Source organism: Phocoena sinus, chromosome 1 (assembly GCF_008692025.1).
Source record: "Phocoena sinus isolate mPhoSin1 chromosome 1, mPhoSin1.pri, whole genome shotgun sequence".
In the NCBI taxonomy this organism is placed as follows: Eukaryota; Metazoa; Chordata; class Mammalia; order Artiodactyla; family Phocoenidae; genus Phocoena; species Phocoena sinus.
The window spans coordinates 177140674-177167431 of NC_045763.1; the positions used below are offsets into that span (position 1 = coordinate 177140674).

The window sequence follows — 26758 nt, forward strand, 5'->3', positions numbered from 1 at the left end:
TATTTTCTCATTTCTCTAAAATAAACACGTATTACTTATGTGAAAAGGAGAAATTGTTTTGGGGTGGAAGACCATAGTAGTGTGTGATGAAGTGGGTTTGCACACAGCACCCACATCGACCTCGTCCTCCATCCTTGGAGTCCCTTCCTACTCTGCAGACTGAAGAGTTAAAAACCAATTTCCATATACTACCAAACGTAAAATAGATAGCTAGTGGGAAGCAACCGCATAGCACAGGGAGATCAGCTCAGTGGTTTGTGACCACCTGGAGGGGTGGGATAGGGAGGGTGGGAGGGAGATGCAAGTGGGAAGAGATATGGGGACATATGTGTATGTATAACTGATTCACTTTGTTATAAAGCAGAAACTGACACACCATTGTAAAGCAATTATACTCCAATATAGATGTCAAAAAAGAAAAAAACAACAACTTCCCAGACTCCCTTTGCAGAAAACCTAACGTAAGACTTGGAAGTGACAAGTAAGGCAGAAGCCATCTCCATGGCATGTGCAGCCAGGGAGAGGTGGCAGTTTTCTGCTTTCCCGTGTATGGTCACTGGGCGCCTGCAGACAGTGTGGCAGGTCCCCACTCCCAGAACACAACCTCTGCAGCCTGTTCTAACGTCAGAAACCCCACTGGTGAACCCCTTGGCCGCTGCAGTAGTAGCAGTTGCCCTGGTGGGCCAGTTAACGTATGTTTTGCTGGAGTCTTTTCTGAGGACCCAAACTTGAGCCCATTTCTCCATACCTTCCAATGATTTTGTAAGGAACTAAGTAGTTTCAAAATTCCCAATATTAATTCCCATTCCTCTTAAAATAGCTAGAGTGGTTTGTTTCCTGCAAGTAAGTCATCAATGATACAAAAAATGTAAATGTGTATCATCAACTTTAAAAATAATGTATACTACACAAATCTATTTCAGAATGTGGAGAGGGCATGTGAGACTAACATACAAAAGCGTGGGGAAAAAGGATCACTAAGTACACTAACATGTTAATGTAGTCATCTCTGGTGGTAGAACTATGGGTAATTTAAATTTCATTTTGCTTATCTTTAAGTTTTCTTTTCTTTTTTTAAGGGAAAACCTTAAAAACCATGGTTTTTTTTTTTTTTGAAACAAAAACAGAATTCTCTTACAGGAAAAGAGCAACTTCTGAATGTATCCTGAAATGTTTTAGGCAACGAGGATTAGTAACTAAAGGTATTAATCTGCATGTAACACTGTAGCACACACAGGAGTATGTATCATGGTCTAATTAGGGGAGCAAGTCCCCATGGTTCATGATCTCAGAACAAATATTTGTCTATTCTAGTGACACAGTCAAGCTGACTGCTCTCTGCTAGAAAAAGGGCAGCTATCTTGGGAACTAAACATATGAAATTGAGACTAGCCAGTACCGCAGCTGTTGGTGAGCTTTCTTTGTTTAAAACAGCAGAAGTATATCCCTTAGAATTGGCTATGTTAAAAGGCATAAAACGAACGGAAGTGCCTTCACCTACCCAATCATTAAATGAGATTTCAGAAAAGAAAGGGCAAAAGTGAAATGAGCAAATGACTTTCTTTTAAACATTTCTTTAAAAAAATTTTTTTCCCACATAACTAACACTTACGTATTTCTGAATTGCTCTTTATTCCTCCATTTTCTCTACCCACTAGCTTCATGACATAGGACGCAGAAAAGGATGTCATACTTCTTTATTCACTGGCAGAAATTATCATGAAGGGTCACAATGCATTTGCAATCATCGAGGAAGCAGATAAAATAAACCATTCTTACTACGCAAATGCCTATCAAGGAATTGTATTAGAATTAGATTAATAAGAAAATATCCTTATATCTATTAACTCAGTGATTTTTATAAAGCTAATTTTTATTTAGTTATTTATTTACTTTTTGGCCTAAAACAACATAAATTTATTCTCTTACAGTTTTGGAGGTCAGTCCAAAATGAGTCTCACTGAGCCAAAACTAAGATGTCAGCAGGGCTATGTTCCTTCCCAGAGGCTCTAGGGGAAAACCCCTTGCCTTGCCTTTTCCAGAATAAAGCTAATTTTAAAATGTCATTTGATACTAGCTACTTGTATTAAAAGCATCTTTCAATGACAAGTTTTTAATTTTCATGAACACTAATTTTAGATCTTTTATCGTTGTTTTCTGTCACCTAAGATATTCACCTCTGTTTCCTCTAAAAAGCTTTGTATTTTAGCTATCACATTTAGGTCTGTCATCCATCTCAAATTCATTTTTGTGAGGTAGGGAATCATGGTTCATTTTTTTCCATGGGGATATTTAGCTGTTCTGGCTCCATTTGTTGAAAAGATTTCCCTTCTCTGTTGGATTGCTTTGCTACCTCTGTCAAAAATCAAGTGACCATATAAATGTAGATTTGTTTTTCGGCTCTCTCTTCTATCCCACTGAGTTATTTGTTGATCCTTAATGCCAGTATCACACCGTCCTTGATTACTGGATACTACCTACCACAATATTCCTTGTATTGCTTTACAAAATTTAAGACTCTACAAAAGAGGGTATATAAATTAAGTTGAAATAAATGTATGGGCTCAAGATGAGCTTAAAAAAATCCTTATGAAATCACTGTTAAACTGTATCATGGCTTTGAAAACACTCCATAATCACTATCATTTCCAAAGTGAAATATATTTACCCACAAATGAAAAACTACAAATTCTTCATGACCTTCAACTGAAATTATGTATGAAAAATATTTCATTAATTTTACTACTCAACTTCCCACCAGGTCTTCACCACATTAGTTAAAAATACCACAGTGTAGTAAGCCTAAAAACAATCCTTAGGCAGTGTGCTCGGTGGTCCCGAGGATATCTGTCTCTTGCTTCAACCGTGTTTGGACGGAACAGACCCAGGGACGCCCCTTGTTCCAGCCTCTGACCACCCTCCAACCTTTTTTCCCGTCTTAACTTTTGGAATCAGCCACACAGCTATCCTCGGCCACCAGGCCCGGACAACTCCATTTTTTGAGCTTAACTCCTTATTAACCCATCAACTGGGAGCTCCAGGATTCCGCAGAATGATTCCACCCAGGTGGAGGCTGTCCTCCACGGCCTGGTCAACATACATCTGTAGGCCTCCTACACCTACCTCTCTCTGGGCTTCCATTTCCAGCGAAGCGTTGTGCCTCTGGGGGGCGTGGGCCACTGCTTCTGAGAATCGGCGGAGGAGCAGCACGAGGGCGCCGAGCGACCCTTGAAAATGCAAAACCAGTGCAGCCACCTGGCCGTCTTCCAGGACGTGCAGAAGCCGTCCCAAGAGGAATGGCATCAAACCCAGGACGCTCCAGAAGCCGCTGTGTTCATGGAGAAGAACCTGAATCAGGCCCTCGTGGACCTGCATGCCCTGGGTTCTGCCAAACAGCCCCGCCTCTGACTTCTTGGAGGGCCACGCCCTAGATGAGCAGGTGAAACTCATCAAGAAGATGGGCGACCACCTGACTAAGCTCCGCAGGCTGGCTGGTCCCCAGGCTGGGCTGGGCCAGTATCTCTTCGAAAGTCTCATCCTCAAGCACGACGAGACGCCTCCAAAGTCCAGTGGCCTTTGAGGAGCCCCTCTGGTGTCAGGGCTTCTGCCTGAAGCAGCTCTCGGCAGCAAGTAGGCACTTTTTTTTTTTTTTTTTTTTTTTTTTTTTGCGGTACACTGGCCTCTCACTGCTGTGGCCTCTCCCGTTGCGGAGCACAGGCTCCGGATGCGCAGGCTCAGTGGCCATGGCTCACGGGCCCAGCCGCTCCGCGGCATGTGGGATCTTCCCGGACCGGGGCACGAACCCGTGTCCCCTGCATCAGCAGACGGACTCTCAACCACTGCGCCACCAGGAAAGCCCAGTAGGCACCTTTTTAACCACGCTGGAGCCCTCTCCCAACCCTTGGACCAAATGGAAACAATAAAGCTTTTTACAGGGAAAAAAAAAATTCACGTGTTTGAAACTAGAGGATGCGTACACAGTCTCTCTACACGTTTAAACTTTTCTATAATAAAATATTAAAGTCATGTATCAATTTCAGAAAGGTACCTAGTAAAGAAAAAAGATTATTTCCTTTACAAACTTAAGTTTTATAAAATTTCCTTTAAAGTTTAACTTGGAAAAGAAGACTAAGAGCAAGAATACAATATTATTTTATAAAATAAAAAACAAAGCAACTCCCAATTCCATTGCGGGCAAACGATAAATGGCTCTTGGAAACTACTGGGCTGTACTAATTTTGTTCAAATTGGCAAAGAAGGATCCTCCACCACCACCATCATCCTTTTTTTAAAAAAGTAGATAGCCTGAATTGCTAAACCCCCAATTCTTTATAAAGATACAGCTTAACAGCTTGAAAATATGTTGCCAAACTGAGAGTAGCACCAAAAATCTTTAAGATTTACAATCTGTTCTTAACCTAAAATTTTGCTTTGATGCATAATACACCTTCCTGAAATAATTCTACAATACAAAAATAATCCCAAACACTGAAAAAAGTTTGCTAAAATAAAATTGGGATTTTTTTTTACTTTTTCTACTGGTAGCAATGAAAATCACTAGAAACTATGCTTTTTTTTTTTTTTAAACATTTATTTATTTTTGGCTGTGTTGGGTCTTTGTTGCTGTGCGTGGGCATTCTCTACTTGCACTGAGTGCGGGCTACTCTTTGTTGTGGTGTGCGGGCTTCTCATTGCGGTAGCTTCTCTTGTTGCGGAGCACGGGCTCTAGGCGCGTGGGCTTCAGTTAGTTGTGGCTCGGAGGCTGTCGAGTGCAGGCTCAGTAGTTGTGGTACACATGGGCTTAGTTGCTCCGCAGCATGTGGGATTTTCCCAGACCAGGCCTCAAACCCATGTCCCCTTCATTGGCAGGCAGATTCTTAACCACTGGACCACCAGGGAAGCCCAGAAACTATACTTCTGTTCTTTTCAAATCATCTCCTTTAAAATCAAGCTTTTACAAATAATTGGTATAGAAGATAAAATTCAGTTTTTAAATCTTCAAATTATTTAGATATCAAAGACAGAAATACTGATTTTTTCATTAATGATGAGAAGAGACTCCATTTAATAGATCTGACATTTATAAATTTTAAGCATTTAACCAAGCTGGAAAATTGGAAAATTATAACAATTACAGGTAGAGAATATCATTTGTCCATTTTCATTACGGTAGTTCATTACGGTAGTTCATTACGGTTCATTACGGTAGTTACCTATCCAGAGAACCAACAGGAGTTCTCAGATCCAATGTCATATAATGGGATTTGGGCAAGCGCTCTGAACACCACTTTTATTTAATATGCACCACATGCACATGATGCAGGCAGGGAGAGGTTATGAATCCATGCACTGAAGACGAGACAGACTGGGGCTATTGCCAAACGTGCGCTGAGTCGATTAGGATGTTACTCAAAGTTCTTTATACTTAATGGTTTCCTTGAAAATAAGTGCAGAAGCAGAAATGGGTACACATCCCAAAGCATCTTCTTCATTTGGTTTCCTGTGCTTTCTTTGCATTCTGTTTTTCTTTTGCCTAGAAATTAAAGATAGTATACTATAAAATCTTAAAAGCCTGTTCCAGTTCATATTAAAATGAAATGTGTCTAAGAGGGCATTCTTAAGCTAAAAAGCTTGAGATGCGTTGTTTGCAAGATTTCTAGAGAATTATCTTTTATAAGACTCACAACAGACTACTCCTGGACAATGCTATAGTTATGCTTTGCCCTCAATAAAAAAGGGTCATACTTGGTTTGCAGTTCTTTCTTACCTGAAGTTGAAATGTATCATTATAATGGTAACAATTAAAAAATACAAAATTACTCATCCTATAAAGTCATACTCATTCATAACTATTTCAAAACAATATATTTACATGTGTGCCCATTTCTCATACAAACTGAGTATATGAAAAATCCTGTATTAATCTCTGCATATTTGAATAAATGAGTTTAACATAATAGTTTACATGAGTTTAACATAACTAAGGATTATATACCCATAGTGTTGATAAACCTCACATATAAGTGAGGTTTTTTTCGCTCATGTAAGACCAAAAAAATGTTTTCACAAGTTTCACTTGAACCTCGTAACAAGTATAGAGCTTGAACACAGTAATTCTATTTCACTTTTTAGCAGATGAGGAAGCCAGAGTTTACAGGTGTTATCAAACTTGACCAAGTCACACAGCTAACCTATAACAAAACCTCAATAGAGGTCAGACACATATTCTATAGCAGTGCTTCTAATGTAGAGACCAATGACCTGGGGACTGTGTTAAAATGCAGGCTGAATTGGTAAAATGCCTGAGGATCTAAATTTCTAGCAAACTCTCAGGTGATGCCAATTCTGCTGGTCCTCAGGTGACACTTTGAGAAGCAAGATTTTTAGAAGACTAGAATATAATGTTCTTTCCACTATGGCACTTGAATCAGAAAGAAACAAATTTCTTTAAAAAAAAAGACTTTTGCTATTATACAATTAAGAAAAAAACTTCTTTAATAAGAACAACTATAATCTTTTTTTATAATGCATTATAATGATAATAGAATTATCGTACAACCATATGATAAAATTAAGTGCAATGCATTAGAATATATTAAGAGGAAATATGTTATACATACCATATAAAAATTTTAAAATTACTTGCATAAACATTTTTAATAACAAGCATAATTTGTAATTTGATATGTACAATTTCTCAAAGAAGTCTTCTGTTTCCAAATAATAAAAATACTATTCAATTTTAGATATGATTTGGAAATAAAAATATGTACCTCTTTTCTTAGTGATCTCTGAATATACAGGAAGTTTACTAGGATTAACAGGAATCAATCTACTGGTTAATGACATAAATTTTACAACATAATTTAAAAAGCAAAGACATATAATGCAGAGTACCCATACATGTATTAAACTATATAATTCAGATAAAACTAAGGGTAAGCTAAATAAGTTAAAAATAATTACCACCATTTATTGAGCACATATTATGAACTTGACCAATATTATCTCATTTAATCCTTAAGAATGTGAAGTGTGATTACCAATTTATAGATGAGCAAATAGATTCTATAATAAAGTAAATAACTTGCCTAAAAGCAACAGCTAATAACATAACAGCTAAGTAACATATCTGAGATATAAACTGAAAGCCTGTATTCTGTTTTGCCTTTGTTGAAAAATAAAAAATACTGTATTTCAAAATAGCATGGAAAAAATGTTCACTGTTAAGAAATACTTTCCTTCTATTTAGTGTGCTAGTGAGATACTAAAAATTGCTGACTGAAGTCAGATAATTCTGTAATCATAGGTATTAATGTACGTATTATTGCAGATAACTTTATTCTTCTACCTTATTTCTATTAAGAGATAGAAAAAGTAAGTTCTGCAGATTAGTTATTTATTACCAACTGAATTATAACGTCTTGGTAAAATCTGTACAAAATTCAGTACTGTGCTTTGAATCCCCCATAGCAACAAAATCTGTGACTCTAAATTATGGTAGGTTATTGGTGGTTATTAAAAACCTGGGATAGACAATGATTCAGAAATACATATAAAGGTTGAGATAAAATTTGAAAAGAATTGTAAATGTATCTGAATAAAAGTTTTACAAATGGAATCTTAATATAGCTGATTTTATTTTATATTTTAAGGAAGAGATTTGGTATATGGCACAAGAAGTTTTATAACTTTATATTTTTAGGTTACCTCCTGAGCAATCTTTATGTAATGTATACTCAATGAACTGATCAGATAAGACCAGAAGCTTCATAGAACAAGAACACTTACACGGCAATATCTTAACCTAATTCATTAAAGCCGCATGCTCTTGGGAGAATCAAAGTCCTCACTCTTTGTTATTTTGTAAAATGAAAAGATTTCCACAGGTCAAATACTTCCACACCATCACAGGCAGTCAGGACCTGCCTCCAATTACTCAGAAATCTGATCCTGGATGGCTTTAGCAAGTAGCAACACTGCCTAGACTAGCCACATCTTTTCTTCTTTCACTTGGCATTGGGGGAAAGGGGGGGATTTTTTTTTTTTTTTACGGTACACGGGCCTCTCACTGTTGTGGCCTCTCCCGTTGCAGAGCACAGGCTCCGGATGCACAGGCTCAGCGGTCATGGCTCACGGGCCCAGCCGCTCCGCGGCATGTGGGATCTTCCCGGACCAGGGCACGAACCCGTGTCCCCTGCATCGGCAGGCGGACTCTCAACCACTGCGCCACCAGGGAAGCCCAGGGGGGGATTTCTGACATAATAATCCATTTCTGAATTCTACATGTAATTCTTTTCTTAGAAGTATTACTTATTAAGTAATGTTCACTACTAAAGTCTTTATATTGGATATAATTATAAAATGTAATCTTAATCTATTGTTTTTTTAATTTTTAACATTTGCATTTACCAGCAGAAAGTGATATTTCAATACGATATATGATTTCTTTTTTCAAAATAAGATGAACAAAAATATATTTGTGCTAAGGAAGCTGATTATTGGCAGAAATTAAGCATTTAATTCTAACCACAGATTCAAAATTTGTGGACGTGAAATTTTAAGTGGCATAAAGCTATTTAGGAGCTACGCTGTGATCCCCCAGAATCTTTAGCATGACTTTATTCTAGCACTTATCAGAATAATACTATGCAGCACAGTACTATAATCATGTATTCCTTTCCCCAACTCAGTTGCTTAAGACAGAAAAATGTGTCTTAATTATGTGTATATCCACTGACTTTAAGAGACTGCCTCAAATATAGTTTCAGCTAGATAAATGTTGGATAAATAATCAAAACATTTCAAAAATTTTAATCAAATAATGAATCTGAATTCCCTTCAGAATCTAGGCACATAAAAGATACTGCATATACAGTATCTTTCTGTATAGTGTCTATACAGAAAGAAATATATCTCAATATTGCTTGTACAATATTATTAGTCAAAGAACAAGCAAGTCAGTAACTACCCTTTCAATAAAACAGACATATAATGTCTTTGTATTATATTCAATAAAACAAATGCAAACACAAGAAGAGACTGAGTTGGTATTCCACTAACACTAGGCATTCATGTACTGCCACCCTGTGTCCAAAATAATGTGAACTAAGGAATTATGGTTCTAATGTAAAAGCTGAAAAGCTATTGTACTCTATCTATGCTTTTTAAAAAATTATGGAAATATACTGTCATTAAAATCAAATAAGAATGGTCCTTTTCTTAATTTGCCCAAAAAAGTTTACTCACAGGCCAATTTTAAAGCACAACATATATATTTTAAATTTCTCTAATAACATTTGTCTGGTCCCTAATAATATTTATCTATACTTAATACCTGATACATCATACAATTGAGCATAACAGTCTATATTTCATTTTGTTTAATATTTTCAACAGAGAAATATTTCATAGTGTTTCATACAAAGAATATAATATCGAGGTACTCTGTTAACCAGGCAATTCTGAGGATCACAGGACCCTAATTGTTAATCTAAAACTTTAAAAATCAGTTTCCCATCTTGGACTTTTATGATTTAACACCCTGAGATACATGAATAGAAAAACCTATATGGAAAAGAGAAGACTTAGTAGTCCTCTTCTAAATTTTCTTAAATGTAAATTTTTACATTTAATGCTAAAAGTTGAAGCACATGTTCAGGATCTAGATAATAATGTATATATAAAAACCTTAACTCACATCTTGTATTATTTAGAATTTATGATGATATCAAACAGCTCAGTTGAAATGTATCTTTGCTTCATGAACTTAAAGATAAGGAAAAAAAAAAACCTACCATGTATTCTGGTCTTTAAGTTAACGGTCCAAATTTTTCACTAACCTATGCTAGTTTTCCCTCAGTGGAAAGAGTAATAACTTAGGAATAAGAAAACCTATTTCTTAGGCTAGGTTATGTTTTTTCCCCTTCATTCTAGTAGTAAATTTGATGATAATTCAAATTTTTGCTAAGTTAAATAAGAAAAATCTATTATTTCAATAACTAAAATTAATAATTTGTTTTCAGCTAAAGAAAAATGTTTTACATTTCATTCTAATATAGCACAACCTGAATTCCTGACACTAAGGATTCTGGAAAGCTAAAGCAGTAATGCAATTCCTTATTTTTATTTTGCAATATTAGATTGAACTAATGTTCCTCTAGATGAAAAACAGTAAGTAAGAGCAAAAAAATGAAAATAAAAAGCTTCAACCAATTTTATCTCTTCTCAAGCCAAAAAACATTTTTTGGAGAATCTAAATCTAATTTAAGTATTCACCAGTAAAATACTTACCTTTTCTACTAGTGGTATTAACTGCTGGTGTTCTGCTAAAGTCTTTAACAATTCCATAATGAACGGCAGATAGTTATGCTTCCTTCTGATATTTTCAATCTGAAAATAAAACATGTATCAAACCACACTAACTTTGTATTTTCACTAAGTTTCTGATATTTTAATTTTTGTCTCCAACTCAAAATAGTAATGGAAGAAGATCCTCCATTCCCATAAAAAAAAATATGAGAAATAATGAGACTTCCATTGCGATTGAGAATAAAGACTAATTACAATAAAACATATGGAGAGAGTTCCCTGGGTGCTGCTTCCTACTCTTGGCTTAGCAAATAACAGAGGATTTTAAAAGTCTAATCTGAGATCATTTATGAAAACTTAACTTATGAAAGCAAACTTAGAGGGACTTCCCTGGTGGCGCAGTGGATAAGAATCCACCTGCCAATGCAGGGAACATGGGTTCAAACCCTGGTCCGGGAAGATCCTGCATACCGCAGAGCAACTAAGCCTGTGAGCCACAACTACTGAGCCTGCGTGCCACAACTACTGAAGCCTGCGTGCCTAGAGCCTGTGCTTTGCAACAAGAGAAACGACTGCAATGAGAAGACGGCGCACCGCAATGAAGAGTAGCCCCCATTCACAACTAGAGAAAGCCTACTCGCAGCAAACGAAGACCTAACACAGCCAAAAATAAATAAAATTAAATCTTAAAAAAAAAAAAAAGAAAAAAGGAAAGCAAACTTAGAAGGCCCATGTGATAAATTAACACTCTTGCTACTACACCTATGTAAATAAGGCCATGCCTAATGAGACCAGCTTTATTGTGAGATTAAGAACAATCTTTCTTTGATATTATTTTTGACCAAAAGCAAATAGACTGTAGGGACTGTCTGTGCTTCAGTGGAAAACTGCATTGTCTAAAGTATGCTCTCCCAAGTTACGTGATTGCAACCTTTCACTGTCTGGTAGAGGTTCAATTTACTTCCCTTCCCACAGGGGAAGAAAAAAGTTTCCATCTTTTGTGAATTCGTTTCAATATTCCTATACTTCATATAAATTTGAGCGTCTTTGACTTCTTTGAAATAGTTGTGACATCTTACAGGTTTGCTCAATTAATGAACGAAAATTTTAACGTGTTCATTTTATATCAATATGAGAATCATTTTATTTTTTTGAACAAAGCATTCTCCAACAATGTAGCAAAGATTCTAAAAACTTAGTTTTATTTTAGATAATTACTAAAAATTAGTTAATTATGTAACAACATTGCATAAGAATATATGAATAATAGGTAGGGTTTTTTTATATCACATAAAATAGAAGATAACATTCAAGTTTTCATCCCTTACTTTCCTGTCACCATATATTCAGCCCTCCTTTTTCCTGCCTGAAATACTCTGGAGCCAGTCCCTACCACTTCCACCTGAAGAAATCCTACTAGTCCAAGGTCCATGTATTCTAAAAATCACATTGCTGGCTGTTAAGTGTGTTGCAAAGCAGTATCCTGACACTGTGGTAAGCAACAGAAAGAAAAAGAACAATCCCTGCCTTCAACTGAGCTTAAAATGAAAAACTGCTTTTTCTACTGTGACAAACATGACAAATTGAATAAGAACCATTTCCAAAGTCCTACAAAATTCGAACTTTCCTTCACTCTTTTCACTCTCTGAAAAAAGCTTATCAGGCAGAGCTTTAAAATGGCAGAAGAGTAAAACGTGAAGATCACCTTCCTCCCCACAAATACATCAGAAATACATCTACATGTGGCATAACTCCTACAGAACATCTACTGAACGCTGGCAGAAGACCTCAGACCTCCCAAAAGGCAAGAAACCCCCCACGTACCTGGGTAGGGCAAAAGAAGAAAAAACACAGACAAAAGAATAGGGATGGGACCTGCACCAGTGGGAGGGAGCTGTGAAGGAGGAAAGGTTTCCACACACTAGGAAGCCCCTTCGCGGGCGGAGATTGTGGGTGGCGGAGGTGGGAAGCTTTGGAGCCGCGGGAGAGAGCGCAGCAACAGGGGTACGGGGGGCAAAGTGGAGAGATTCCTGCACAGAGGATCGGTGCCGACCGGCACTCACCAGCCTGAGAGGCTTGTCTGCTCACTCGCCGGGGCGGGCGGGGGCTGGGAGCTGAGGCTTGGGCTTCGGTCAGAACGCAGGGAGAGGACTGGGGTTGGCGGTGTGAACACAGCCTGCAGGGGGTTAGTGCGCCACGGGTAGCCAGGACGGAGTCCGGGAAAAAGTCTGGAGCTGCCAAAGAGGCAAGAGACTTTTTCTTCCCTCTTTGTTTCCTGGTGCGCGAGGAGAGGGGATTCAGAGCGCTGCTTAAAGGAGCTCCAGAGACGGGCGCGAGCCACGACTAACAGGGCGGACCCCAGAGACGGGCATGAGACACTAAGGCTGCTGCTGCCGCCACCAAGAAGCCTGTGTGTGAGCACAGGTCACTATCCACACCCCTCTTCCGGGGAGCCTGGGCAGCCCGCCACTGCCAGGGTCCCAGGATCCAGGGACGACTTCCCCGGGAGAACGCACAGCGCACCTCAGGCTGGTGCAACGTCACACCGGCCTCTGCCACCGCAGGCTCACCCCGCATCAGTACCCTTCCCACCCCCTGGCCTGAGTGAGCCAGAACCCCCGAATCAGCGGCTCCTTTAACCCCGTCCTGTCTGAGCGAAGAACAGATGCCCTCAGGTGACTGACACACAGAAGCGGGTCCAAATCCAAAGCTGAACCCCAAGAGCTGTGCGAACAAAGAAGAGAAAGGGAAATCTCTCCCAGTAGCCTCAGGAGCAGCGGATTAAATCTCCACAATCAACTTGATGTACCTGCATCTGTGGAATACCTGAATAGACAACGAATCATCCCAAATACAGGAGGTGGACTCTGGGAGCAACAATATATATATATTTTTTCCCTTTTTCTCTTTTGTGAGGGTGTATGTGTATGCTTCTGTGTGTTATTTTGTCTGTATAGCTTTGCTTTTACCATCTGTCCTAGGGTTCTCTCTGTCCGTTTTTTCTTAGTATACTTTTTAGCACTTGTTATCATTGGTGGATTTGTTTTTTGGTTTGGTTGCTCTTTTCTTTCTTTCATTACTAAAAAAAATCTTTTTTAATAATCATTTTTTATTTTAATAACTTTATTTTATCTTCTTCTTTCTTTCTTTCTCTTTTTTCTCCCTTTTTTTCTGAGCCGTGTGGATGACAGGGTCTCGGTGCTCCATCCAGGAGTCAGTGCTGTGCCCCTGAGGTGGGAGAGCCAAGTTCAGGACACTGGTCCACAAGAGACCTCCCAGCTCCACGTAATATCAAATGGTGAAAATCTCCCACAGATCTCCATCTCAATGCCAAGACCCAGCTTCACTCAACAACCAACAAGCTACAGTGCTGGACACCCTATGCCAAACAACTAGCAACACAGGAACACAACACTACCCGTTAGCAGAGAGGCTGCCTAAAATCATAAGACCACAGACACCCCCAAAACACACCACCAGACGTGGACCTGCCCACCAGAAAGACAAGATGCAGCCTCATCCACCAGAACACAGGCACTAGTCCCCTCCACCAGGAAGCCTACACAACCCACTGAACCAACCTTAGCCACTGGGAACAGACACCAAAAACAATGGGAACTACGAACTTGCAGCCTGCGAAAAGGAGACCCCAAACAGAGTAAGTTAAGCAAAATGAGAAGAAAGAGAAACACACAGATGAAGGAGCAAGATAAAAACCCACCAGACCTAACAAATGAAGAGGAAATAGGCAGTCTACCTGAAAAAGAATTCAGAACAATGAGAGTAAAGATATCCAAACTCTTAGAAATCGAACGGAGAAAACACAAGAAACATTTAGCAAGGACCTAGAAGAACTAAAGAGCAAACAAACAATGACGAACAACACAATAAATGAAATTAAAAATTCTCTAGAAGGGATCAATTGCAGAATAACTGAGGCAGAAGAACGGATAAGTGACCTGGAAGATAAAATAGTGGAAATAACTACTGCAGAGCAGAATAAAGAAAAAAGAATGAAAAGAATTGAGGACAGTCTCAGAGACCTCTGGGACAATATTAAATGCGCCAACATTTGAATTATAGGGGTTCCAAGAGAAAAGGAAAAGGACTGAGAAAATATTTGAAGAGATTATAGTTGAAAACTTCCCTAATATGGGAAAGGAAATAGTTAATCAAGTCCGGGAAGCACAGAGTCCCATACAGGTTAAATCCAAGGAGATTACGCAAAGACGCATGGTAATCAAACTATCAAAATTTAAATACAAAGAAAAAATATTAAAAGCAGCAAGGGAAAAACAACAAATAACATACACGGGAATCCCATAAGGTTAATATTTCAGCAGAAATATTAATATTGATATTTCAGCAGAAACTCTGCAAGCCAGAAGGGACTGGCAGGACATATTTAAAGTGATAAAGAAGAACTTACAACCAAAATTACTCTACCCAGCAAGGATCTCATTCAGATTTGATGGAGAAATTAAAACCTTTACAGACAAGCAAAAGCTAAGAGAATTCAGCACCACCAAACCAGCTTTACAACAAATGCTAAAGGAACTTCTCTAGGCCGGAAACACAAGAGAAGGAAAAGACCTACAGTAACAAACCCAAAACAATTAAGAAAATGGTAATAGAAACATACATATCGATAATTACCTTAAATGTAAGTGAATTAAATGCTCCAATCAAATGACATAGACTGGCTGAATGGATACAAGACCCATATATATGTTGTCTACATGAGACCCACCTCAGACCTAGGGACACATACAGACTGAAAGTGAGGGGATGGAAAAAGATATTCCATGCAAATGGAAACCAAAAGAAAGCTGGAGTAGCAATTCTCATATCAGACAAAACAGACTTTAAAACAAAGACTATTACAAGAGGCAAAGAAGGACACTACATAATGATCAAGGGATCAATGCAAGAAGATATAACAATTGTAAATATTTATGCACCCAACATAGGAGCACCTCAATACATAAGGCAAATACTAACAGCCGTAAAAGGGGAAATGACAGCAACACAATCATAGTAGAGGACTGTAACACCCCACTTTCACCAATGGACAGATCATCCAAAATGAAAACAAGGAAACACAAGCTTTAAAAGATATATTAAAGAAGAAGGATTTAATTGATATTTATAGGACATTCCATCCAAAACCAACAGAATACACTTTCTTCTTAAGTGCTCATGGAACATTCTCTAGGACAGATCATATCTTGGGTCAAATCAAGCCTTGGTAAATTTAAGAAAACTGAAATCATATCAAGTATCTTTCCCGACCACAATGCTGTGAGACTCGATATCAATTGCAGGAAAAAGACTGTAAAAAGTACAAACACATGGAGGCTAAACAATACACTACTTAATAACCAAGACATCACTGAAGAATTCAAAGAGGAAATCAAAAAATACCTAGAAAGAAAGGACAATGAAAACACAATGACCCAAAACCTATGGGATGTAGCAAAAGCAGTCCTAAGAAGGAAGTTTATAGCAATACAATCCTACCTTAAGAACCAAGAAACATCTCAAATAAGCAACCTAACCTTACACCTAAAGCAATTAGAGAAAGAAGAACAAAAAAACCCCCAAAATTAGCAGAAGGAAAGAAATCATAAACATCAGATCAGAAATAAATGAAAAAGAAATGAGGGAAACGATAGCAGAGATCAATGAAACTAGAAGCTGGTTCTTTGAGAAAATAAACAAAATTGATAAACCATTAGCCAGACTCATCAAGAAAAAAAGGGAGAAGACTCAAATCAACAAAATTAGAAATGAAAAAGGAGAAGTAACAACTGACACTGCAGAAATACAAAAGATCATGAGAGATTACTACAAGCAACTCTATGCCAGTAAAATGGACAACCTGGAAGAAATGGACAAATTCTTAGAAATGCACAACCTGCCAAAACTGAACTGGGAAGAAATAGAAAATATGAACAGACCAATCACAAGCAGTAAAATTTAAACTGTGATTAAAAATCTTCCAACGAACAAAATCCCAGGAACAAATGGTTTCACAGGCCAAGTCCATCAAACATTTAGAGAAGAGCCAACACCCATCCTTCTCAAATTCTTCCAAAATACAGCAGAGGGAGGAACACTCCCAAACTCATTCTATGAGGCCACCATCACCCTGACACCAAAACCAGACAAAGATGTCACAAATAAAGAAAACTACAGGCCAATATCACTGATGAACATAGATGTGAAAATCCTCAACAAAATACTATCAAACAGAATCCAACAGCACATTAAAAGGATCATACACCATGATCAAGTGGGGTTTATCCCAGAAATGCAAGGATTCTTCAATATATGCAAATCAATCAATGTGATACACCATATTAACAAATTTAAGGAGAAAAACCATATGATCATCTCAGTAGATGCAGAGAAAGCTTTCGACAAAATTCAACACCCATTTATGATAAAAACCCTCCAGAAAGTAGGCATAGATGGAACTTTCTTCAACATAATAAAGGCCATATATGACAAACCCACAGCAAACTACCCTCAATGGTGAAAAACTGAAACCATTTCCACTAAGATCAGGAAGAAGACAAAGTTTCCCACTCTCACCATTCTTAAACATAGTTTTGGAAGTTTTAGCCACAGCAATGAGAGAAGAAAAAGAAATAAAAGGAATCCAAATCGAAAAGAAAAAGTAAAGCTGTCACTGTTTGCAGATGACATGATACTATACATAGAGAATCCTAAAGATGCTACCAGAAAACTACTAGAGCTAATCAATGAATTTGGTAAAGCAGCAGGATACAAAATTAATGCACAGAAGTCTCTGGCATTCCTATACACTAATGATGAAAAATCTGAAAGAGAAATTAAGGAAGCACTTGCATTTACCATTACAGCAAAAAGAATAAAATACCTAGGAATAAACCTACCTAAGGAGACAAAAGACCTGTATGCAGAAAATTATAAGACGCTGATGAAAGAAATTAAAGATGATACAAATAGATGGAGAGATATACCATGTTCTTGGATTGGAAGAATCAACACTGTGAAAATGACTATACTCCCCAAAGCAATCTACAGATTCAATGCAATCCCTATCAAACTACCACTGACATTTTTCACAGAAATAGAACAAAAAATTTCACAATTTGTATGGAAACACAAAAGATCCCGAATAGCCAAAGCAATCTTGAGAACGAAAAACGGAGCTGGAGGAATCAGGCTCCCTAACTTCAGACAATACTACAAAGCTACAGTAATCAAGACAGTATGGTACTGGCACAGAAACAGAAATATAGATCAGTGGAACAGGATAGAAAGCCCAGAGATAAACCCATGCACATATGGACACCTTATCTTTGATAAAGGAGGCAGGAATGTACAGTGGAGAAAGGACAGCCTCTTCAATAAATGGTGCTGGGAAAACTGGACAGCTATATGTAAAAGAATGAAATTAGAACACTCCCTAACACATACACAAAACTAAACTCAAAATGGATTAAAGACCTAAATGTAAGGCCAGACAGTATCAAACTCTTAGAGGAAAACATAGGCAGAACACTCTATGACATAAATCACAGCAAGATCCTTTTTGACCCACCTCCTAGGAAAATGGAAATAAAAATAAACAAATGGGAGCTAATGAAACTTAAAAGCTTTTGCACAGCATAGGAAACTATAAACAAGATGAAAAGACAACCCTCAGATGAAAAGACAACCCTCAGAATGGGAGAAAATATTTTCAAATGAGGCAACTGACAAAGGATTAATCTCCAAAATGTACAAGCAGCTCATGCAGCTCAATATTAAAAAAACAAACAACCCAATCCAAAAATGGGCAGAAGACCTAAATAGACATTTCTCCAAAGAAGATACACAGATCGCCAACAAACATATGAAAGAATGCTCAACATCATTAATCATTAGAGAAATGCAAATCAAAACTACAATGAGATATCATCTCACACTGGTCAGAATGGCCATCATCAAAAAATCTACAAACAATAAATGCTGAAGAGGGTGTGGAGAAAAGGGAACCCTCTTGCACTATTGGTGGGAATGTAAATTGATACATCCACTATGGAGAACAGTATAGAGGTTCCTTAAAAAACTAAAAATAGAAGTACCATACGACCCAGCAATCCCACTACTGGGCATATACCCTGAGAAAACCATAATTCAAAAGGAGTCATGTACCACAACGTTCACTGCAGCTCTATTTACAATAGCCAGGACATGGAAGCAACCTAAGTGTCCATCAGCAGATAAATGGATTAAGAAGATGTGGCACATATGTACAATGGTATATTACTCAGCCCTAAGAAGAAACGAAATTGAGTTATTTGTAGTGAGATGGATGGACCTAGAGTCTGTCATACAGAGTGAAGTAAGTCAGAAAGAGAAAAACAAATACCATATGCTAACACATATATATGGAATCCAGGAAAAAAAAAAAAAAGGTCATGAAGAACCTATGGGCCAGACGGGAATAAAGACACAGACCAACTAGAGAATGGACTTGAGGATATGGGGAGGGGGAAGGGTAAGCTGAGACAAAGTGAGAGAGTGACATGGATATATATACACTACCAAACATAGTGGGAAGCAGCCACATAGCAGAGAGAGATCAGTTCCGTGCTTTTTGACCACCTAGAGGGGTGGGGTAGGGAGGGTGGGAAGGAGGGAGATGCAAGAGGGAAGAGATATGGGAACATATGTATAACTGATTCACTCTGTTATAAAGCAGAAACTAACACACCATTGTAAAGCAATTATACTCCAATAAAGATGCTTAAAAAAAAAAAAAGCTTATCAGACAGACTGCAAGTGAAGGAGAATGACATTATTAAAGACAGCCTTGCTTAATATTTTACTCTGAGTTATATAATGTTTGACATAATTAAAATAAATTTTAAAAATGTTAAGCCGTAAAAAAACTGGAAAGCAAAATTTAAAAAACGAATCCAACTTTGTATTAAACTGGTGATAGGATGACACCAAGAGAAAATTTTTTCAGATGAATTTTAAAATATGCTAATTTGATTGCACATCCAAAATGAAATACATCCTAACGAAAAAATTAACTGAAGAAAAAACTTCTCAGTTGTTATTAATACTACTGGCACTGTTATTCTGAACCTTTTTATATATACATACAAATATAGATAGCATAAAGAAAATAGGTAATTATGTTAATGTTGATAGAAACCAAGACTTTAAGCTGAAAAGATACAAATGCTTAACTTCAAATATAAAGCCCTTTTATCCTAAATTTGAGTATTAATATGAATTCATGTTGCATTTTCTGTTCAAAAATAAAAGAAACAAATAAAAACTTATTTCTTAGCTCTGAAAAGTCCTAGAAGTAAAGAAGAATCAGTTATGACTGAGCACTCTGAGCAATCAGGTAATGGTTTCTAAATACGATTTCTCACCAAAAGCACTCAGGACTTCTTGAAAAAATGGCTGATTCCAAGTCTGAAGCAGGAAATGTACAAGATGAGTCTGAAACATCTTGTCATACTAGAAAGCAAGTAAGCTATGAAAGATGAAGAGAGTCACATCAAAAGGACTTAGGAGACAGCCTGAAGTGGCTTCCAATGGCTAAAGATGGGATAATCTGAGCATCAATAACTGCAGTGAACTTTAGCATCAAATATGTTAAATATCTGTTTGTAATAATACTTGAAAAAAGAAAAAAAAAAAGGAAAGAAACCTCACTAGTTACCTTTTTAGGATGCCAGGGAATCAACACATTATTCTGAAAAAGTGTAAATTATGGGGAAAAAACAATCAAGCATTCAACATACCTTCATGTCAAAATATACCACTCTATACTAAAACATTAAAGGAACAAATAAAAGGTACGTACCTTATATCTTTTTAATTTCTGTACTTCTTCTTCAATAAGCATCTGATTTTTGGCAACCTCTGACTGAATAGCACTTAACATGTTATTACCCTGATCTGTATCCATGGGTTCCTCCTTAGGGGAAAGAAAAAGAAATAACACACCCTAATGACTGAGGCTTAAGTCTAAACTATTTTTAAATGATAAACATAGTACAATCATTTTCAAATTTTATTCTTAATATTGGTGATGGAATACCAGCTTACTAACTGCAATATTAAAGGATAAAAGCTAGGTAGTATCTTCCAATTTTCTATGTTCTACAACAATACATATGAATTTTAATCTAAAAATAATCTATACTGTAGCAAACTGAATTGCTATAATCTGCTGTTGAGCTATAAAGTAAATCTGCTTAAATATACTCATGAAAATGTGATCAAAGGAACGTAAAAAAGTCTGTCTATTACTAATTCTCTTCTCCAATCATATTTACTAGAAAGATAATCATAAGGGATAGTAAAGATTACATGTGAATCTAAACGTGCCCAATTAATTCTGTAAGAAATATATTCTAACTTGCTTAATTATATAATGAAATTACAGTAAATTGTTCACACTTATTTAGCACATACTATTTGTCACTTTTTTTTAAGTGGTTTATATATATGTTATCTCAGTTATTCTTCACAACCACCTTTTACGGTAAATACTATTATCCCTACTTTACATGAAGAAACTGAGGCACAAAGAAATACACTCAAATCATACTTCCACTAAGTGGCAAAGGCAGGAGCTGAATCTAAGAAGCCTGACTCCAGAGTATATTCTTGTAATCACCACTCAGGATGCTTGATTAAATCTATATTTCAGACAAAGAAAGAAAGAAGGAAAAAAGGAAAAAAGAAAATAAATGGTTTCCCTGAGAGAATAACTAAGCTAGAACTTTGTACATAAAAACATGGCCACAAACCTCAGCAAGTTGTCTTTGTAACTCTGCTATCTTCTGTTCATATATCATTTTTCTGTCAGACACAATGGCCATTAAGTTAAATCGAATTTCACCTTCACTGTACCTAAAAAAAAATTAAAGCTTATAATGTAGTAAAGAAATGTAACACTATTACAATTAAGATAATCTATTGTGATTACCCCCTTATTCTCTGGGGTAAACACAGATCTACCAATTGGCTAACCATAGAAACTGACATTAAAAAAAAAATCTTTCCTAAAGAGGAGAAGTTACAACCAGTATCACAAAAATACAAACAATCATAAGAGAATACTATGAAAAATGATACACCAATAAATTCAGCAACCTAGAAGAAATGGATAATTTCCCAGAAACAGTCTTCCAAGACTGAATCAGGAAGAAACAGAAAATCTGAACAGGCTGATTATTAGTAATGTAATTGAATCAGTAAACAAAAAAATCCCAACAACCAAAACTCCAGGATCAGAGGACCGCACAGGGTAATTCTACCAAACATTTAAAGAAGAGTTAATTCCTTTATTTCTCAAACTATTCCAAAAAACTGAAGAGGAGGGAATACTTCCAAACTCATTCTATGAGTCCAGCATTACCCTGATACAAAAAACAAAGACACTACAGAAAAAGAAAATTACAGACCAATATTCCTGACGAACACAGATAAAAATCCCCAATAAAATATTAGCAAACAGAATTCAACAATACATTAAAAGGACTGCACATAATGATCAAGTGGGATTTATTCCAGGGATGCAAAGATGGTTCAATACACACAAATCAATCAACGTTATAACTGTATCAGCAAAACAATGGACAGAGATCACATGACCATCTTAATAGAGGCAGAAAAAGTATTTGACAAAATTCAACATCCATTCATGATAAAAACTCTTAACAAACTTGGTATAGACAGAACAATCTCAACATAATAAGGGTCATTTAAGCCAAACCCACAGCTAACATCATACTCAACAGTGAAAAGCTAAAAGCTTTTTCTTTAAGATCAGTAACAAGACAAGGATGCCCACTCCCACCACTTTTATTCAACATAGTATTAGAAGTCCTAGCCACAGCAATCATACAAAAAAAAATAAAAGAAATAAAAGGCACCCAAATTGGAAGGGAAAAAGTAAAACTCACTATTTGCAGATGACATGATATTAAATACAAAAAAATCCTAAAAATTCTACCAAAAAAACTATTAGAACTAATAAGTGAATTCACTAAAGTTATAGCATACAAAATCAAAATACAGAAATCTGTTGCATTTCTGTACACTAATAATGAACTATCAGAAAGAGAAATCAAGAAAACAATTCCATTTACAACTGCATCAAAAAGAATAAAATACCTAGGAATAAAGTTAAACAAGGAGATAAAAGACCTGTACTCTGAAAACTGTAAGATATTGATGAAAAAACTGAAGACAACACAAATAGAAAGATATACCATGCTCATGGATTGGAAGAATTAAAACTGTTAAAATGTCCATACCACCCAAAGCAGCTTACAGATTCAATAATCCCTATTTTCACAGAACTAGAACAAATACTCCTAAAATTTGTATGAAACCACAAAAGACCCCAAATAGCTAAAGCAATCTTGGGAAAGAAAGAGCTGAAGGTATCATGCTCCCTGACTTCAAACTATACTATAAAGCCAAAATAATCAAAACAGTATGGTACTGGCACAAAAACACCCATATAGATCAGTGGAACAGAATAGAGTCCAGAAATAAACCCACAAAACGCACAGTCAATTAATCTACAACAAAGAAGGCAAGAATATACAATGGGGAAAAGTCTCTTCAATAAGTGTTGTTGGCAAAACTGGACAGCTACATGTAAAAGAATGAAACTAAACCATTTTCTCACACCATATATAAAAATAAACTCAAAATGGATTACAGATTTAAATGTTAGACCTGAAACCATAAAACTCCTAGAAGAAACATAGGCAGTAGCTCTTTCACATTGGTCTTAGCAATAATTTTTGGATCTGTCCCCTCGAGCAAGGGAAACAAAATAAAAAATAAACAAATGGACTACATCAAACTAAAAAGCTTTTGCACAGCAAAGGAAAGCACCAACAAAATGAAAAGGCTGCCTACTGAATGGGAGAAGGTATTTACAAATGATATATCTGATAACGGGTTAATATCCAAAATATATAAAAAGCTCACAATCCAGCAATTTCACTTCCAGGTATTTTTCCAAAGAAAATAAAAACACTAATTTGAAAAGATGTATGTGCCCCAATGTTCATAGCAGTATTATTTACAATAGCCAAAATATGAAAGCAACCTAAGTGTCCATTGACTGACGAATGGATAAAAAAGATGTTTTATACACACACAATGGAATATTACTTAGCCATATAAAAGAAGGAAATCTTGCCATCTGCAACAACATGGATGAACCTAGAGGGTATTATGCTAAGTGAAATAAGTAAGACAGAGAAAAACAAATATTATATGATTTCACTATAAAAAACAAAACAAATACAACCAAACAGAAACAAACTCAAACAAATTCAGATATAGAGAACAAACTAGTAGTTGAGTGGGGAATTGGCGGGGTAGGTGAAATAGGGGATTAAGAGGTATAAACTACCATTTATAAAATAAATAAACAGGGATGTAACATTTAGCACAAGGAATATAGTCAATAATATTGTTATAACTTTGTATGATGCATAATCTATAAAAATATGTTGTACACCTGAAACTAATACAGTATTAGAAGTCAACTATACTTCAATATAAATTTATTTATTAATACTTTTGTCTATAGACAAATAAATAAGCTTTCATATATGAAAGGAAAAAATCAGCTAAATTTCCATCAATCACAAATATATTATTAAATATTTTAGTACCTCCTAGACATTTGAAATAATGTGTTTTCATCAGTTCTCATACTTTCACAAAAAATATGGGAACTATCAATTACCTTTTATCTCAATTAGAAAAAATAATTAAACTAAGACCTCACATTTGTTGAATTAATTTTACTGGCATCTTGATGGTATTAACTATATTCCTTACTATATAATTTTTTCCAAATCATGATTTTGTTTCTATTCTTAACTAATATATGTTTTACATTTCACTTGTACTTTTATCATATACAAACATATAAATATTTATGTAATATGTTACAAATAATCTCTTGTAAAGTTTCTGAATACTGTTTTATTTTCACTACTCTGATACCAATGAAACATCTTACAGTATAAGCTTGTTTATGGTAAGGATTGACATTGGAAAGATTATCCATAACATTATGTAAATGGCACTTAACCAGATGAAAACATGTAGAAAATGTAAGCCTGTTTTTGTATTAGTTCACCTGCAAAAGCTTCTCATAAATAGTTCTATTCACTGGAAAGAATATGGCCCAGTATATCTGTAGCACTTTGAACTATGTAAAAATGCTGTTTTTAAAACTCTGCTTATGGGACTTCGATTTCCCTATTCCTCCCAGTAAAAAATATCAAACTAAAAAAATCTAGACATATATTTTTTAAAAAATGAAAAAAATTAAAATTCTGAAGTGAAGAGAAGGTAGACATGCTAGGGAACCAGGACCCAAGAATGACAGTGGTGAAGTCTCTGGATTATCATTCTGCTGCGTATGTCCTGGCCTTGGAGTTAAAGAAGCCATCAATTGACAAATGCCAACAGGCACAGACAAAAAAAGCACCAACAGTCTGCTCTTTCTATCCAAAAAGGAAAGGGGCAACCTCATGAGAAAACTTTGAGACAATAACCACTCTACCATACCCAAACACAACTGAAAAAACTGGCCCAAACCCTACCGGCCAGCAAAGGCTGGGTAGGGAGCCTGGACTTCCACCCCCACCGGGCTGTAACAGGCACCTGGGGTGGTGTCAGAAAAGGAGCTAGGGAGCTAGGTGTAGGGAGCTGGGGCTTTCATCCCTGCAAACAGTAATGACATCTATTTGCAGTGTCAGAGGAAACCAAGTGGGAAGCCAAACGCGAAGTCACTACCATCCAGGAGTAAAGAAGCCCCCCTCCCAACTTTGGTATCAGTGGAGCCATGTAGAGAGCAGTCACAAGGCACTGCTACTCCTCCCGGCCAGGGTAGTATCAGGGGAAGCCCTACTGGGGACCAGAACTCCCAACCCCTGCCCAGCAGTAACAAGGAACCCCTTCCCACCTCAGGTGTCAATGAAGACAGAGTGGGGAACCTGGACTTCTACTTCCACCTGGCAGTAATGGGGTAGCATCCCTGATTTACCCTGCCAGAACAGTGCCCATAAAAACCAGCTAAAAGAGAAGTTTTAAATAAGATCCAGAGTCTTATAATATAGTACTGAAAATGCCCAGGTTTCAATCAATAATCACTTGTCCTATTAAAAATCATGAAAACCTCAATTTGAATGAGAGACATTCAACAGACAGTGATGACAGATGTCCAAATTCACTGACAGAGACTTTAAAACAGCCATCATAAAAATGATCCAATGAACAATTATGAACACACTGGAAACAAAAAATAGAAAGTCTCGGGCTTCCCTGGTGGCGCAGTGGTTGAGAGTCCGCCTGCCAATGCAGGGGACACGGGTTCGTGCCCCGGTCCAGGAAGATCCCACATACCGCGGAGCAGCTGGGCCCGTGAGCCATGGCCGCTGAGCCTGCGCGTCCGGAGCCTGTGCTCCGCAACAGGAGAGGCCACAACAGTGAGAGGCCCGTGTACCGCAAAAAAAAAAGTCTCAGCAAAGAAATAGAAGATATAAAGAAGAAACAAATGGAAATTTTACAACTGAAATATAAAATGATAAAAAAGCTGAATGGGTGAGTTCAACAGCAGAATGGAGGAGACAGAGGAAAGAATCAGTGAACTGAAAAGTAGAACAACAGAAATTACCCAACTGAACAAAGAAAACAGACTAAGAAAAATAAAGAGAGCCCCAGGGACCTGTGGGACTTAAGCAGGAGACATTTGTGTCATTGGAGTCCTGGAAGAGGTGAGAAAGAGGGTGAGATTAAAAAAGTTCTCCAAGTTATAATGGCTAAAAACTTCCCATATTTGACAAGATATAAACGCACAGATTCAAGAAGCTGAGCAAAATCCAAATAGAATAAATGGACAGAAATCCACACCAAGACACATCATCCTCAAATATATGAAAACTAAAACCAAACCAAAAAGAAAAAGAATTTGAAACCAACAACAGGAGAAACACCACCATATCTATAGGGCAAAAACTGTTTGAACAACAGTGGATTTATCAGTAGAAACCATGGAGGCCAGAAGGGAACGACATAACAATTTTTAGGTGCTAAAAGAAAAGACTATCAACACGGAATTCTATATACAGTGAAAATAACCTTCAGAAATAAAAGGGAAATCAAGACATTCTTAGATGAAGAAAAACTAGGATTCTGTTGACAGTAGAACTACCCTAAAGGAATGGCTAAATGAAGTTTTCTAAACAGACGGGAAACGATAAAAGAATTGAGTTCTGGAACATGAAGAAGAAAGAACAATGGAAAAAGTAAAAATATGGGTAAATACATTTTCCTTCTCTTAAGTTTTTAAAATTATGCTTCATGGTTAAAACAAAAATTATAATACTGTCTGATGGAG

General features: G+C 36.8%; 1 protein-coding gene and 1 pseudogene across 5 annotated transcripts in view; one reads left to right on the top strand and one right to left on the bottom strand.

Moving 5' to 3' along the window:
• The first annotated feature begins 549 nt into the window (after nucleotides 1–549).
• LOC116743072 lies at nucleotides 550–3580 on the top strand (annotated as a pseudogene).
• Nucleotides 3581–5063: 1483 nt separating this feature from the next.
• Nucleotides 5064–26758, bottom strand: part of UCHL5 (ubiquitin C-terminal hydrolase L5) — a 47768-nt gene continuing 26073 nt past the window's right edge. For 2 of the 5 annotated variants that reach the window (XM_032621688.1, XM_032621706.1), the window contains exons 8-11: nucleotides 21126–21228; nucleotides 20174–20284; nucleotides 10294–10392; nucleotides 5064–5533 (exon numbers count right to left, since the gene is read on the bottom strand). In XM_032621688.1, coding sequence (XP_032477579.1) covers nucleotides 5489–5533; nucleotides 10294–10392; nucleotides 20174–20284; nucleotides 21126–21228 — 358 coding nt within the window. In that variant the 3' untranslated portion in view covers nucleotides 5064–5488. Of the gene's footprint in view, nucleotides 5534–6773; nucleotides 6812–10293; nucleotides 10393–20173; nucleotides 20288–21125; nucleotides 21229–26758 lie in introns of all 5 variants that reach the window. The other 3 variants (XM_032621700.1, XM_032621683.1, XM_032621695.1) reach the window with 2 other exon arrangements.